This window comes from Zalophus californianus, chromosome 12 (genome assembly GCF_009762305.2).
Source record: "Zalophus californianus isolate mZalCal1 chromosome 12, mZalCal1.pri.v2, whole genome shotgun sequence".
Classification (NCBI taxonomy): Eukaryota; Metazoa; Chordata; class Mammalia; order Carnivora; family Otariidae; genus Zalophus; species Zalophus californianus.
Window position 1 is genome coordinate 88,190,981 of NC_045606.1, and position 17,147 is coordinate 88,208,127.

The 17,147-nt window shown below is 39.2% G+C and overlaps 1 protein-coding gene across 5 annotated transcripts in view; it reads left to right on the top strand.

Moving 5' to 3' along the window:
• CALD1 (caldesmon 1) overlaps positions 1 to 17,147 on the top strand; it is a 205,677-nt gene that overhangs the window by 104,463 nt on the left and 84,067 nt on the right. For 4 of the 5 annotated variants that reach the window (XM_027574494.2, XM_027574493.2, XM_027574497.2 and 1 more), the window contains exon 3: positions 4,024 to 4,133. In XM_027574494.2, the coding sequence (XP_027430295.1) occupies positions 4,063 to 4,133 (71 nt within the window). In that variant the 5' untranslated portion in view covers positions 4,024 to 4,062. Of the gene's footprint in view, positions 1 to 3,301; positions 3,321 to 4,023; positions 4,134 to 17,147 lie in introns of those variants that run through there. The other variant, XM_027574495.2, reaches the window with a different exon arrangement.

A 17,147-nucleotide genomic window follows, 5' to 3' on the forward strand; every position in this document is an offset into this window, starting at 1 on the left:
TCGGGTGCTCCTTGCCCTCCACCTGGACATGGCATTCTCCCTGTCTTCACATTATCTTCTCTTTGTGTATGTCTGCTCCTTTGTCCAAATTTACTCTTTTTTATGAGAACACCAGCAATATTAGATTAGAGCCCACTCTAATAAACTTATCTAACTTGACTTACATATACAAAGGCACTCTTTCCAAATAAGTTTACATTCTGAGGGGTTAGGTCTTCAGTATATTTTGGGGGGGATTACACAATTCAGTACAAACATGCAGGAGACTGAACAGGGTGGGGAAACGGAGTATATGGGAACTCTGGACTTTCTGTTCATTTTGTCTTTAAACTTGAAACTACTCTAAGAAATAATACCCATTAATTAAAAAAAAAAGGTAAGAAAAAATAACCCAACACATTGTACATATTCAATAAATGTTAGAGACTTCTGGAACCTGCATTAACTTATCCAGTGTCCCTGACACAATAGATTTTATTCTTGATGCATTCCAAGATGAGCAGTAGCATTGCCTGAAGATCCAAGGACTTTCCCCAACCCATTCACTATTCAGTTTGTGATGATTTAAAGGTAGATTTAAAGGTAGACTTAGGGGGCATCTGGGTGGCTCAGTCTTTAAGCGTGTGCCTTCGGCTCAGGTCATGATTCCAGGGTTCTGGGATCGAGCCCCGCATCGGGCTCCCTGCTCAGCGGGAAGCCTGCTTCTCCCTCTCCCACTCCCCCTGCTTGTGTTCCCTCTCTTGCTGTGTCTCTCTCTGTCAAACAAATAAATAAAATCTTTAAAAATAAATAAATAAATAAAGGTAGACTTAGCTTTCTCCCTGGCTTCTCCCCCCAATAATTGAGTGGTGGATTAGAAAGCTATCTGCTTACAACGTTCTCCTGCCCTTGACTGGATTTTGTGGTGTCATTACCAAAAGGAAGGGCTGCGTGTTAACTGATTTGGAATCTGTAACACTGACTTATTACTTAATTACATCAGCATAGATCGTACCCTGTCTTAAGAAAATCTAGTATTTGGGAGCCCGTATTGAAAAGACACATGTATCCGCAGGTGATGATTCATCTGCCTTTGTAAAGTGCTTTTGCCCTTTACACAGAAGTCATGTCAGAGTTTTTTCAATAGCATGACTACAATCCCCCCCTTACAATACAAAAATTTAGATTTTTCATAAACTTTCAAGAACCCACCTGTTACATTCATGGGTATATACCTTCCTCAGCCTACACTTCTTTTTCAGGCTAACCTGTCCATTTGTGACCCGCTAGAGCTCCACAGTTTATAGAATGTCTTTGCCTTGACATTTCATCACCTCATTGGTTGAGAGTTTGTTTCCCAATCAGTATTGCTGGAAGGAATTCAGCATTGACTGAGGGTAGGGGAGGAAATGAGAGATCAGGAGCTGGGGATGTGAAAGCCACTGCTCCCCAATAGAGGGGAAGAGTCACTTACAGTTCTACCCAGACATGGCTCCCCTTAATAAGACAGTGCCAGAGAAGTTTGGAGGAGCTCTGTGGGCTAAGAGTGTGATGATTAAGGAAGACCTCCAGCCCCATCCTGGTGGGAGACCAACGGAGAAACCATTTTCATAAACATACACACCTTCCCTCCCCTGCACAACCCTCATACACCCTGATGGAGAGTCATACCACACAGTACACAGATGTGCATTCTCCTTTCCCTCAGATACACCCACCACGTGTCCACAAACTATAACCCAGAAAGGTACGTGTCTGTGTAGATGCATCACACAGCGACCCCCTCCCCCACCTCTAGTGCCTCACATACAGACTCAGCAGCATTCAAATGAACAAATAAGTGGACAGATAGACTTAATCTATGGTTGGGAAAGAAAAAACAAGTGCCCAAGTAAGTAATAAAAGGTGAGGATTAGGTGGAGACAGTGGGTAGCAGAAAAAGAATTTGCATGGGTAAAGAGCCAGTGAGGATGGTCAGCCAGAGGGACCACATGCTCTTAGTCAGTCTCACTTCCCTGTGAGTACTCCAAGACACGGCCAGGCTCTGCCAACTGTGTGCATCTCCAGCCTGCTCGGGGATATTGACTTGGCTGCTTATTAGCACCTCCACGCGAGGTGTAGTCTAGGGAACTCGAGCCATGGCTCGTAACAAAGCAGCCAGCAGGACTGCGTAGCTTGTGGGAGGGAGGAGCGGATGCTTTTCAAGCTACTTGGGTAAATGAAGAAAAGTGAAATTGTTTACTTACAGACAGACGTCTTTCTCCCATTTCTGTTTGCTGAGGCTGTGGTTATTTGCAAAGTGGTTCATCTACAGCAAAAGACTACACTGAAGAAAGGAATGAGAAGAGTTGACTCTCAAAACTAGCATTCAGGTCCCCAAAGTTCAGTCCCACTGCTCACAGGGCCCTTCTCACCCTGTACTGCACTCAGAACAGGAGCCCACCCCGGGGGGAAAGACAGCCCCCTCGCCCCACGACCTCTCAAGGGATGCTCAGATCACTTGTTTTTCACTCTGATAACTGTGGAGAGATCAAGCTGGAAAACGAAGAGACATTTATGGTTGATGAAATAGTAAAGGAAAAAGGATTCTTTTCTTCATAACCAGCAAAATACTTAGAAAGTACTCTTGGTAAGAGTAAGATAGAAAAACACCTTCCAATTTTAAAACTCCCAATAAACACCAAAATTCTAATTTCTAAAAGATTTATAAGCAGTATAAATAATCCCCTAAGGAATAAGAAAGGGGGGGAAATGCAAACATTGTATAGTTGTGTTTTTGTTGGCAGAGATTTTATTTTTGTTTTTGTGAGTTTTTTAAGGGGAAAAATGCTTGAAAAATAAAAGAATCTGACAATTTACTTAAGAAGCTTTCTGAGCCTGGCTTCAAAATCCAAGTTTTGCTTTTTGCCCCCTCAAGCGAAGATGTCATTAGGTGATGGCTTTAGGTTTTGCACAGCTCCTCATTTTCCTACGCGGGGCAAATGGCTTGTCTCGTGGGCACAGAAAGGGCTGGAAAATATTTTTTGTGCTCTGAGTGCTGCGGAGAGTCTAGGATTCCAGAGGAAGTGGAGGCCTCCCGCTCCACACAGGAAACAATCTTCAAGCAGGCCTTAAATGCCAGATTCCAGGCCGAGTTTAACTAACCACTGACAGCTCTGTAAACAAAGCAAGGACAAAAAGAGCCCGCTTCCCCTTTTCTGGTAGTCATTTTGGGTTTGGGGGCTGCAGGGGAATTCTGGAATCCTTGGCTTCATGGCACAGAAGTGCAAGGGAAGCGAGCTCCTCAGCTGAAGAGCTGGAAAGGGAAGATCTTTCTGGGATTAAAACCATCACCGGAGGAGGTAGGAGAGGATAAAATGGTTGGGTCACAAAGAGCCGGGACTTTTGAGCTCTGAAAACAGCTTGATCATTTGCAACTGCTTTTAAAAATGCTGCTGACTTATGTTTATTTATGGTATTATTGCTGTGGTCTTTTTTTTTAAATCATTCTGATATTAATATTCTTTCAGAGTATGCAAATTATGCCTGGATACTTCAATTATTTTATTACTATCTTCCCTCTTTTCCTTTTCTCTTAGTACCTACATATTCCTTTTGGGGCCACTTTTCTTTTTTTTGCTCTTTTTCTCTTTTCCTCTTTCTTTGTTCACTTTTTCATAACCTTTGTCTGTGGCTCAGCAAGTTACAAAGAACAAAACCATTCAGTAGCTTTTTAAGTGATACTACCAGTATTTCAAATCTTCAAAGTCTCTCTGTCTTAGGAGGTTTTTACTTATTTATTTTTTAACTGTGATCCTGGGATCTTTACTTATTTGTCTCTAATAAGTAAGTTTCATGAATGAGACTGAATTTAACACGCAAAGGACTCAGCTCAGGAGTCAGAAATTGGTCACTGGCTACCTTGCCAGCCTTCTAAGGTGTTTTTCTTCAGAATAAAGAAGAAAAGAGAGGGTGAAGAAATGGCGGGGAGCCAAAGGTAAAAGTGGTTAATGGGAAACACTACTTTGATTCATCTGTGATATTGACCTACCTCCTCCCTGTTAGGTCCAGATTCTCCCGTCTCCCTAGACCTGAAGCCACACCATGGATGATTTTGAACGTCGCAGAGAACTCAGGAGGCAAAAGCGGGAAGAGATGCGCCTCGAAGCGGAAAGGTAAGAATCTAAGTTGAACAGTGTTTGTATTCTGTTATTCACAATGCTGGTTTCAGGGTTCAAAGATCATCACTCTGAAGAGCCAAATATATTGCACACTAAACTGTTTGCCAAAGTAGTTATGGAAAATTTTCCTGTTATGACTCTAAATTCTGCATAAAAAAACACAAAAAAAGCAACAACATTGAGAAAAAGAGAGATTCTAGAAGAATCAAATAGTTGCATTAAATCAGAGCCATTCATACTGGAATTTTTAAATAACAAAAGCAATGTGTAGATAAAAGTTTTAAAAGCAGTTATAATATTGAAATGACAGGAAAAATGACAAATGCTGACTATTAAAACCAACTAGGAAATGGGAGTCTTTGGTCTAAAAATATAAAGGCAATAAGTCCCAGATGGATCCTGTGACAAATTTTTATTCTTACTAGAAAAGTAGCCAAATCCAGTAATCCACATATTAAAAGTTAATAGTTAATGGAGATTCTGAATCTAGTTGGAAGCTGTTATGTTGTTTGAGGCCTGTGTTGTGGTGACTTCAAGGGCAGGTTGGGGAAGTAAAGCAATGACATAAAAAGCATGGGGCATAAATACATCTTGTAAAATTAGGCCTCAGAGCAAAGGACAGTGGCGTGTAATGTGGCTTAAATCAGACAGAGTAGGCATTCTTGGGTGTACCTGGCCAGGGGTAAGTATTTAATTTCAGGGAGAAGCCACATGCAAACGGAGATTCTCTCCAGGAATTTGGAGATAGAAATGTTCTATCTTTGTTCAGAAAGGGAAAGAAATTATTATTAGAGGATAAGTTTGGGCACACCCAGTGTGGAACTGGTAATATAAAAGCTAAAGGTGGACGGTAGTGATAGTGTCAAGAAAGCAAGTGTAAGGAGAGTGAGAGGTCATGAAGACATGATAGAAACCATCAGAGGAGACAAAAGTGTCAAGGAGATGGGGAGAACTAAGGAGAGCATCCATGTTGAATGGACACCACCACCATATAGGCAATGTCCGGGCCCAGGGGGACATGCCTCTTACTCTTCCCAGCGTGGTGTGTTATATGGCCTCAGACCCAACTGAAAGTCAATGGAATACCTTTACCCAACAAATATTTATTAAGCACCAACCAAATTTCCATGTCGGTGCTAGAGACAGGGAAAGCAATGACGAGATACACATAGACGTGGCTTCTGCTTTTATGTCCCTCATGGGTTTCTAGGAAACCAATAGCAAGATCAAAAAACAGACCAGGCCAGAGTATGGGGCTAGAAGGACTCAGGAATGAGGACAGGAAATTGGGCATCAGTCTAGATCAGTATCCTCAGCGTCTTTGCTTTCTAGGTGAGTGGGGAGATGGGAAATCGATGTGTAAGGAGTACTACCCCAAATTGTTGTGGTTAGAGCCATAAATACTGTAATCACAGTGAATAAACTCCATTTCCTTAGAACTAGAATTTTGCCTAAGAATTTTCTACACACCTACATGGTTCATCCCTTCCAGTTTTTTGTTTTGTGTGAAAGGACATGTCTTCCTTAAAATCAGTCATTAAAGGAATGTAGTCAGTGAAGCTTAGTTAGGTACCCTTGATAATCTAAAGTAAATTTACACAAATTTATCCTAACCTTTTAAATTTACATTTCTGTCTGTATTAATTCTTTTGGGCTGTTATGTTCCATCTGATTCCTTTTCTTTCTTTTTTTTTCCAAAGGAAGTACTTAAGTACTTCCTTACGTTTGTACTATTTACCTTTTCATGTTTCAAGATGAACTTTTAGAAGGTCTATTATTCTGAGATGTGTTAAGTAAGCCCATGTTCACTCTTTAGGATTTTGTAAAATCTGATCATTTATGGGAAAGTGAAGGTCAGGTTTTATGGTCCAACCAACTCTGATGGTAAAGTTCTCGGTGTGTACAAGGAAACAGATGGCCAGAACCAGAAATCAAGGGCCATCCAAATTCGTGGTTTTGATCTGAAGATAAAGGACATAGAAGACCCTGGGCAAATCCCTCTTCCTTTATCTTTAGACCTGGCTTCCTCATCTGTAGCAGGAGTCGGTTTTTCTCTGGGGGACTGGTGGTCATTTTTACATTCCTTTTGCTTTGGTATTGTCTAACTTTTTCAAATAATGATCATATATTACTTTATTTAAAACAATAAGGCATTTTCCATTTAGGAAAATGTGACCCTATGGCCTGACCTTACACATTATTCCCTGGGGCCAGACTGGAGAAGACCTACTAACTTTCTTTTGGATTTAGGGAACTAAAAGAAAGGACTCAACCCAGATCAGGAGTGCTGGTGGTACGAATTAGTAAAAATAGAGAGTGGCCTGAAGGCTCAGAGCTGCAGATTCACTCATTCACACTTTCCACAAATTTTTTGGGGCATCTACTCTGTTCTAAACCCTATTTTGGGGCTTAGACCCAACAGAATGACAGAGTTGGGAAAAGTATGCTTCATGCTTTTCAACTTGTACAAAACCAAGTGATGATCAAAAAACTACATATTTATATCCTCAAGTATAATTTATACCCTGATACTCATTGATACTTATTAAAGATGGCCTGTGCCCTTTGTATGCTATACCCCTACAGACAGCGCGGGGAAAGGGACACCACAGAGAAGAAAAAGTCTATTGACTTCCACGGCCTGCCCACAAAGGCTGTCCAAATAAAAATACCCTGTTATTTCAAGTAGTAGTTATTGAGCCTGACTAGCAGGTGCAGTTCAACTTTGCAATGATAAATAATTGAAAACTTGTACTTTCACCAGATGTTATAACCACAAATTAAAACAAGCCAGATTCTTACACATTTCATTCCTGAGAATAAATGTAAAAGATTATCTAAAAAGCTAACAATACACTGTGTGCAGTGCTGGCTTTCAAGGGTTTGGGACTGGAATGTTCTCACTGCATCACGGCTGCTCTGAGACTGTCCTACACCCACCTCATTCTTCTGGTTCTCATCTGGTCCGTTTCAAATTATGTGGCTTCCACAACCTAGACTGTGAGCCTGGTCGATCAAACATAGCCTTGCCTTCCTTGTCTTGCCCCTAGCCTGCGCATCTTTTTGGTATTCCCCTTGTCCTTGTCCTACTATTGGCTATCAGTCTTGAGTCCTTAAGATGAGGTCTTTAGATTTGGTAAAAGGAGGTACTTCATTTGGTCATCAAAAAAAAAATGTATTGACTAAAGTACAACATACTACCCTGAATCACAGGGATGAGTTGTCACCAGTCCAAGCAGTATCCCAATAGTCACAAATCTCATATTCTAGGTGGATTAGTAACTTCAGAGCAATCTTGAGCAAAAAGGGGAGAAAACATTTCAGTAGACAAAAGAGATTGAGCAAGTAATCAATGAAAATTCTAAATGCATTGTTTCTAAGTAAAAGATACTATTGGTACACACCTCAAATTAAACTGTATTTTTAAATTAGTTACCTATTTGAAAAAAATAATTATTTTGCTCTTTATTATTCTTCACCTATATCAAGAGATAAAAAAACTAATGGGTATATTCTGCTTCCCTTTCTGTATCTATCTTTTATTTCAATCCCTCTCTGCCTTTGTCTCTATTATTTCTCAGGGCATCTTAATGTATTTTCCCCTGGTCTGTTTGCATCTTCATTAACACTTGATTCATGTGTTTCCATTTCTTCTCCCATCTGTGCACCTAATCCATCTTACCCTGGATTATTTATGCAGGTGCTTTTGTATCATCAGGGAATATGTACATTTCAAGGGGGAAAATGTAGGGGAAGAGGAAATATTTTCAAAGGGGTCAAATTCAGCTCTTTTCCTACTCAAGTAGAAAGTAGAAGTAGAAAAAAATGCTAGGCCTTTCATATGTATCTGGCAAAGACAGACTGATCACAGCAACAGCAGTAAGTATGTCTGAATAGAACATATATGTTCTATATAAATGAAGACACATAAGAAGGCATCAACAGTGGGAGACAGTGGGGCTTAGCAGTTAAGGGGTGGGCTGTGCTGTCAAATCCCAGGTATGCCACCTAATTAGCTACATGAGCTTAAAAATTATTCGATATTTCTAACCTTGTTCTCTCAATAGGGGAAATAATATTCACCTTATAGAGTTTTTGTGGGGAAACAAAGAGGTAATACATGAAAGTATTAACACAGTACTAATCATCTAGCGTTTACTACCGTAACCACTTCTTGGAATGATCATTTTTGTCTGTTGAGTGTTATTCAATAAACATCACTATTAATTATTACTATAGTTATCTAATTTGATTCTCTATAACACACAAAGAATTGAGGACACTATTTTACATTAACCATAAAACAAAACAAAATAAAAAATATGAAGTTTTTCTTTCCATACTCCTCAGAGGCTCTAGGAGCCTTACGTAAGACAAAGAGCAGGAATTTGCTAGTGATGAATTTTGAGTGGGGGTGATGGGTATCAAGGCCTGAGGAGGGCTGCCAGACCTTGATGTCTCAGCCAGAAGAGTCGACACCAATTCAGGTTGAATTCCTCTTTTACACGTGGCCAAAAGGATTTTGAGCTTGGGTTTGTCTGCTGAGAAACCTACAGTGATGTTTTCTCCATGAGGAGATCTTCACTCAGTCACACTTTTCCCAGGGCTGTGCTTGTTTGCACAACAAACAGCTCTCCTGCTTTTCAAGACGTGAACTCATTACATTCTCAGTTCATGCTTTCCACATCCAACACTGAGTTTCTCTTTCTGATCAGAAGAAAGGCCCCTGTTGTAGAGTGGTGTTATCGGATTCAGAGGCTCATAGACATAAATAAAGGGAATGAAAACACTATTGCTGTTGTCATTATTCATACATTTTTATGAGCCTCTGAAATATACTGATGATTAGACATTTGAAAGTAAATATTTTTACTATAGTAGAAAAACAAACAATTTTTTTAAATCCACTGAGTCTAAGTAGTTCCCTCCCAGGCCTCTGTCACTAAAAGGTTTTTACAGGATTTAATAGTGTAGCCAATCTATGGTTATATGACACACATACACAAAATGCTTTTATTTACAAGCTTAGTGTTGTGACCTTGAAATTTTAAATCAAAATCTTTCAAATGCAATTTTTTGTTATTCTGTGATCAGAAAATTATTTCTCATTAGGAAGTTAAATAAAATATTCCTTTGAAACTGTCTAAAATATTAGAGCTAAATACGCTCAAAACTATCCTTCAGTTCTCTCAGAAAATCGATCACTCCAAGGGGCTAGGAAGTGTATCTACATTTTTGCTTTGAGTTAAAAGGTTTTTTCAAGTAATTTGTTTGAAAGAGATTTTAAACTATTTCTGTAAAGTTTTTATATTTATTTGATATTATTTAGGGTCAGCCCAACTTGAATGTAGGGACATGGACAAATTTAGATAGATAATTTTCACCTAAGAGACCTTTCCTTATTTATTTGTGTCCAGCCACATGAAGAATCAAAATATACGTACATATTCATATCCTCCCTCTCTTGTTCTCTCTCACCCTAAATAGACATCATTTATTCTCTGTCAATTTATAAATGGTCAGATTATAAACGGTGAAGATGGCATACTTGGACCAGTTTCCACTAACCTGATAATTCCTCTGCCGCTAAAAGTATCCCACTTTAAGGTGACCAGTGGAGCATCAGGAGTCTAGGATCTACCCAACATGACGGTCATTCAACAGAACTTGAATATCTAGGTTCTTCTAAAAAATGTTTTAATATATATATATTTTTTAAGATTTATTTATTTATTTGAGAGAGCGAGAATGAGGGGGGAGAGAGAGAGAGAGAGAGAGTACACGAGAGGGGGTTGGGTCAGAGGGAGAAGCAGGCTCCTTGCCGAGCAGGGAGCCCTATGCGGGACTAGATCCTGGGACTCTGGGATCATGACCCGAGCTGAAGGCAGTTGCCCAACCAACTGAGCCACCCAGGCGCCCCATGTTTTAATATATTTTTATTCAATTATAGTTAACATACAGTGTTCTCAGTTTCAGGTGTACAAGGAAAATTTAGATTCTTTTTTTTTTTTTAAAGATTTTATTTATTTATTCATGAGAGACAGAGAGACAGGCAGAGGCAGAGGGAGAAGCAGGCTTCCCGCCAAGCAGGGAGCCCAGTGCGGGACTCAATCCCAGTCATGACCTGAGCCGAAGGCAAACGCTTAACCGACTGAGCCACCCAGGCGTCCCAAAAATCTAGATTCTTTTTTTTTTTTTTAAGATTTTTATTTATTTATTTGAGAGAGAGAATGAGATAGAGAGAGCATGAGGGGGGGTAGGGTCAGAGGGAGAAGCAGACTCCCTACTGAGCAGGGAGCCTGATGCGGGACTCGATGCGGAACTCGATGCGGGACTCGATCCCGGGACTCCAGGATCATGACCTGAGCCGAAGGCAGCCGCTTAACCAACTGAGCCACCCAGGTGCCCCCCAAAAATCTAGATTCTTGAGGACCTCACATGGTGACTCATAACTTCATTCTTAGGAAAAAATTGTGATATATATATATATATATATATATAGGAGTCAGTATACTTAACAGTTTAAAATAGTGAATTTTTCTTTACAGGCTGTGTGTGTGACAATTTATCAGTCTTCAGTCACCTGAGGAAAGGCAGGATGTTAGTTAATCATATGGGTGACAAAGTCTGACAGACCTGGGTTCAAATCCTGACTTTGACAACCACTAGTTAGTTGGGTGGCCTTGTGACAAATTACTTAAACATATTTTGCTTCTAAATTTCTTTATGTATAAAAATGGGGATAATTATTCTGCCTCATAGTCATTGTGAAGATTAAACTAGTTAACCTGTGTAGAGAAATTAGTGCAAAGCCTGGCATATAGTATATGCTCAACAAATGTTAGATGTTATTATTAAAACCATATTAATGTTTTAGTAGGCCTTTGGCACAAAATAATATTTTACTGAATTTGAATTTTTATTCATGTCAGTTCATTCATTATGATTTGCCGCATCTTTACTGCAAAGCTTCTTTCCTGCACTGATCTCAGTACTTGCTGAGATGTTTCTGTTGAGACTGGGAAAGAGTTTACTCTTTTGGGGGAGCCTGGGTGGCTCTGTTGTTAGGTGTCTGCCTTTGGCTCAGGTCATGGTTCCGGGGTCCTGGGGTGGAGCCCCGTGTTGGACTCCCTACTTGGCGAGCCCGCTTCTCCCTCTCCCTCCGCCTGCCGCTCCTCCTGTGTGCTCTCTCTGTCAAATAAATAAATAAAAACTTAAAAAAAAAAGAATTAATCTTTTGTTCACATCTAAGTCTACTGCACAAATATAATTGCTATATGAGATTTAAAAATCACATACTGTAGCCATGTGGTTAATTATCTAATTCATTAATGATATGTTTTTTATTTAAAACCTTAAGTGTGTAAAACATAACTCAGAATTTTACCTGAAGAGTTCAGTTCAGCAAAAATAGTTCTCAAATGGGAAAGGGTATCAGCCAAATTTCTCATCTAGGGTTATAAAGAAGGAACCATCATTTGTTTAGCATCAACCAAGTGCCAGGTTAGGTGGCGCACTCTCTCTCTATATGTATAATATATATATTATATATATAATATATATTATAATTTAATTGTCAAAACAGCCCTATGTCCTTATTTCATCTGTTCAGGCTGAATACGATAGATTGGGTGGCTTATAAACAACAGAAACATATCTGGAGGCTAGGAAGTCCAAGATCAACGTGCCAGCAGAATCAGTATCTGTGAGGTTTTGCTTTCTGGTTCCTAGACAGCTGCCTTCTTGCTGTGTCCTCATATGGTGGGAGGTGCAGGGCTGTTCTCTGGTGTTGCTTTTATAAAGGGCACTTATCCCATTCATATGAAATGGTCCTAATGATCTAATCACCTCCTCAAATCCCCAGCTCTAAGTACCATCACACTGGGCGTTGAGTGTCAACATATGAATGCAGGGGAGGGCAACAAACATTATTATTCTATAGCAGACCTGGATATTATTGTCCGTATTTTACACTTGAGGAATCTGTAGGGCTGAAAAGTTAAGTAATGTATCCACCTTCATATAGCTAGGGAGTGCAATCCGGTTCTGCCTGCCCCAAATCTCAAAACCTTTCTACTGTAACAGATTGATCAATGGAATTTTTCATTTTTCAACTGGTTGTCTTGGCTGAAGGTCCATCATCTCTACAATGCCAAATAACTCCCTAAGATGGGGAAAAATCATTCAAAGCAACAAACTATAAATGAGGCTTTTGGGCCTAATTGAACTGTTCTTTATGCTTATTCAGGTAAATTGCTTACATGTGTAGACATAGTCACTGTTTTGTTTGCCCTCTAAAACTCTTCTGTGTTATTCCCATTTCACAGAAAAATAGAAACAGAGGAGATCAGATTTCCCCCCTCAAGCCAAAGATGGCTGTTGGCATCGCTGCTCTTGGCTTTTCTTTGGATTTTTCCCAATAAGACTGTAGTCACCATTAGGACAGGGATTTAGTCCCATCATCACTCATAAAAGCTTACAGCTGTCACTGACCTTAGAGATAATCTTCTGCAATGGAATGTTGCTTTTTCAATTTTGGACCACACACTATTTGAGTCTCTGATGAAAGCTGTAGACCCTCCTCCAAGAAAAATGCACATATGCACCCACAAAACTTGGCACTTATTTTCAGTGGCGTCATGGACCTCCATCCACAGACCTCCTGGGGGCCCATGAAACTCTGGACCAAGAATCCCTGATCTAATGAATTTTAAAAGCTTCATTTTACATATGAAGAAATTTAAGTCTAGGGATTGCTGACCTTCTCAAGATCACCCAGCTAAGGTAGAGCCTTCTTGCACTGTGCATTTATTCATCTCCCTGAACAAATGGAGCTGTCTGTAACAAATGCTCTGGCTATTGATTAGGACAGTTGAGCATACTTCTGGGAGAATACACATGCTAGAAAGTACTGCATGTAGAGTGGGTTTTTTTAATTTGAAAACAATTTATGGATAATACTTCTAAATAAAATGAGATTACATCAGATTACTTCATGGGGGAATAAAATAAAAAGCAAAGAAATATAAGTGGATAGGCAGAATGAAAACAATTCATTGTTAGGAACTGGGAATCCAACTTTGCCAAGTCAAGAAGGAAAAAAAAACCCTGCTGATTTTGCAAATAGAACCCTATCTGCCATCAATTTTGGAATTCTTCTATTTGGCATATATGATCTTGGCAAGATTTCTTCAAACAAAGCTTAATTATGATACTAAGTTATTATGTAGGATTTCTTCATCCTTACCAGTTTCATTTAGCTATTCAAACTTCTCAAAGGATTTTTCTCACTAAATATGTAAAAGATAAGAGCTGATTTGATTCCTTAAAGACGATTTTGTGTTTCATTTTTATTACTACCATTTTTTGGGGAGGATGGGGCAGATTAGAGGGGGACACAGACCTGATGCCTTCCAGAAAACAGGATCGCTCAGATCTGGGTTTGAATCCTAGCAGGTTTACCAAGGATAACCCTTAACCTCTCTAATCCCATTTTCTTATAGGGAAAATGGCCATCATAACAGCTCATAAGATTTCACGTAGATCTTAAAGCACTAGATGGATAGATGATAGATAGACAGATAGATAGATAGATGGATAGATAGATAGATAGATAGATAGATAGATAGATAGATAGATAGATAGAAAGAAGGTAGGTAGGTAGAAAGAAACAGAAACAAATAATATAAATGAATATTTGACTAGTGCTCAGTAAATGTTACCTGTGTTTGCTGTTTTTCAGCTGGCTAGAGGACATGGTAAGGAAGAAGCTATCAGGAAAGCCCTCTCCAGGCCATGTCCCCAAGAATCACTGAATATGTGCTTAGTTGCCATATTAGACAGTGTGGTGTAATCTCCAATCTGTTTCAAATCTGTTTTAGCAGCCTACCTTGAAAGTGATGGGAGAATTACGGATATGAAGTCTCCATGCTGAAAAGAAAATCTACCTCCTTATTTCGAACAGTCTTTTTTCATTTTCCTTACTGGTTTTAAATCAAGATAAAAATATAGGATAGTTTCATAGCTAATATAGCAAGGTCTTTATCTTAAAATTTTATATAATTAATCATATATTTTAAATAGTTTTCTTTTGCCTTGTGGAATTATCATTTCTTTTTTCATATTATGTAATTATGGTTTCAGTAACCAAAACCTTCTCAACCATATATATAAATACTAATAATATAAAGAAAGTATGTACCCATTTTTCACAAAATAATTTTCATTTTATTCTAAATTTGTGATTTTATTCATTTTAATTATGAAAAAGCTAATACATGCAAATTAATATTATATAATTTATACAGAAGTTGTAAATCATTGTAATGCATATGTTATAAACTTATCACTGAGCTTAAGATGTAGAACATTTCCAATTCCACTGATACTTTCAACTGACCCCTCCCTAATCCCATCCCCTTGCTTCTCCATCCACAAAAGTAATTAGTATCTTGAATAATATTTTTTTTTAGTATAGGCCCCATGCTAGGCGTGGAGCCCAACACAGGGCTTCAACTCACAACCCTGAGATCAAGATCTGAGCTCAGATCAAGAGTTGGGTGCTTAACCAACTGAGCCACCCAGGCACCCCATAATTCATTTATTTTTAAATAAAATTCTCAATAAGAAAATATGAATTAGGTGATAATTTTTCCAGGACCCTGTGATCCAGACCCTTCTAAAGATTCTCTCCAGACTCAGTTGAAGGACTCAGTTGAAGGTGTCATTGAGAGGCCACTGTTCCCTGAGAGTGCAAGAAGTTTGCCTTTCTGAACACACAGGATTAAAAGGGTCCTTCTGCCATATAAGGCTGGGAACCTTGGAGAAGTTTTACAAACCAAGAATTCTCTACAAAGAATTTTCATCAAAATCAAATGAAAATGTAATGAAGCCTATCAAATATGTATGTTGAATCTATCTATTCTGCCCATTGGTTTTCTCACTGACCAGACAGATGTAAGAGATCTGCATTTGTAACCTTCATTTGGAAATGAAGGAATGATTCCAGACTATTCCAAGCTCTTAGTCAAGGGAAATCTATCTCAATTGCTTTGAAGTCTTCTAGGGAAGTTCTTGACCCTTATGATCCCAAAGGTTCCTTAGCAGTATTACAAGACGTACCACTCGAGATGAGACATGAGCATGTTGGAATGATGTATAGGTAGATTTTCATTCATCTGTGAATGAGATTAAAGAGGAATAATGTGCATACTTTGTGAATATAATCAGTTCTTTTCACTAGTGTGCTATCTAGTAAGCAATGTTCATCAGCAGTTTCCTAAGAATGTAATTTTAAAGAACTTTGGAAACATTCATTTATTTTTAAGTTTAATTGGCTAATTATAAATCATTTTCATGTATGCACTTGTTAAACAAGTTTGTAATGTTTTCTTAGCCTAGTGGCCGTCACCAGGTATACTCGATACTTGAACATATTTTCAAAACTGAATTTCTTTTAAAATATTCCAGAGTTTATACTGGCTTTTCTTCCAGTTAGTCTAAATTAGTGAGATATGACCTTGCATTTGAGATTAGTACCAATTGACTAAGTTAAAATGTGACAGTTTATTTTCCATTTTAATAAGTCCCTACATCACATACAGTTCCTTTGTTGGAATAAAAATCTTGGTAAAGTACACATCAGCCACTATAAATAGCAACCATGAGTCTGTACATTCAGGAGAGTCTCCAGAGAGTGTATTTTAAACTGCACATTGTTTAGAATAGGAAATTCTTCCAATGTTCGTATTTTCCATTGTGGGTGACATGGACTATCTGGTATCACATCTTCACAAGCTTCCATTTTCCTGTACCATTTAGGAATCCAACTGATAATTTTCCAGAAGATTGCTCAATATGTGCCACTTATTTGCCTAAGGCTAACCTGCATCTTACTGTCCAGTGGGAACTTCGCATAATTAGGGGCTCTCCAAATGAAAGCGAGGTAACTCCCAGAGCCAGCACCAGCAACTAGATAATGAAAGGGTCATTTCTTTCTGGAGTTTGTGGCTCTAGTGTGCCTGCTTAGAAGAACAGCAGTCAACCAATTTTTGATTCCCACAGAAAACCTTGCACTGTTGGCAGGTCTTTCTGGGGAACTCAAGAGACTAATGTGGAAAATAACTGGGCAGGAAGTGAACAAACAGATGAACAGGATGAGAAGATGGGTTATCGTGCTGGTTCAAAGACAAGAAGCCTCAGCAGGTGTAATGACACTGGCATCTTCCCCGAGGCCCTGCTGGCAACTCTACTAGATGTATACCTTTGCCCACTCCTTCCTTGAACAGTCCTTCTGTTTTTCTCATCAACTGTTGTGTAAATCTTGATTTTTTTAGTGCGGCCCATTTGGGGGATCTAATACCCCTCACCCTTTCTCCTCTCTTGATGAAGATGAGAAGCTACTGTTGAGGGGCTTTGGACAAACACTGTGGTCTAGAAAGAGTTGATACCTGATGCCCTTCCTTCCTGCTGCTCCCCTTTGAAGAGCTTGTAAAGAGTTACTATCCAACCATGAAAGCCAAATATCCCAAATATGTGTCTGCTTTCTGAGCCAGCATCCTCAGAGTAAATCCTGGCTACCCAAGAGTGTCATGGCTACAGAAGCTCTGTGGTTGACAAACCGAACAGAATGAAGTTTTGTAAAACTGAGGGCTGAGGCAGGATGGACATTCCTAATGCTTTCATTTCTAAGTGTCTCACATCACAGGAACATGACTATAAATTCTCTCTCATTGTGGCATTTGTCAGAGCTGTGGTAGTGCTAAACTGGGGAGGCATACCCTGCAGAAAGGAGCTGGTTTTCCATGAGAACGCCTCTGAGGTGCAGAATTACTGTTAGGAGACATATTCTGGGATCCCATTGGGTTATATGGTCAGAAATTAAGATTCTCTCTCCTATATTCTCTGAAAAGAGTTTGAAAATCCAAATCACTAGACCCAGACTTGCAAAGGTAACATGTCGAAGAGCACGCAGTCAGTGGCCAGGTCAAATCTGGAAACTATGTCGTT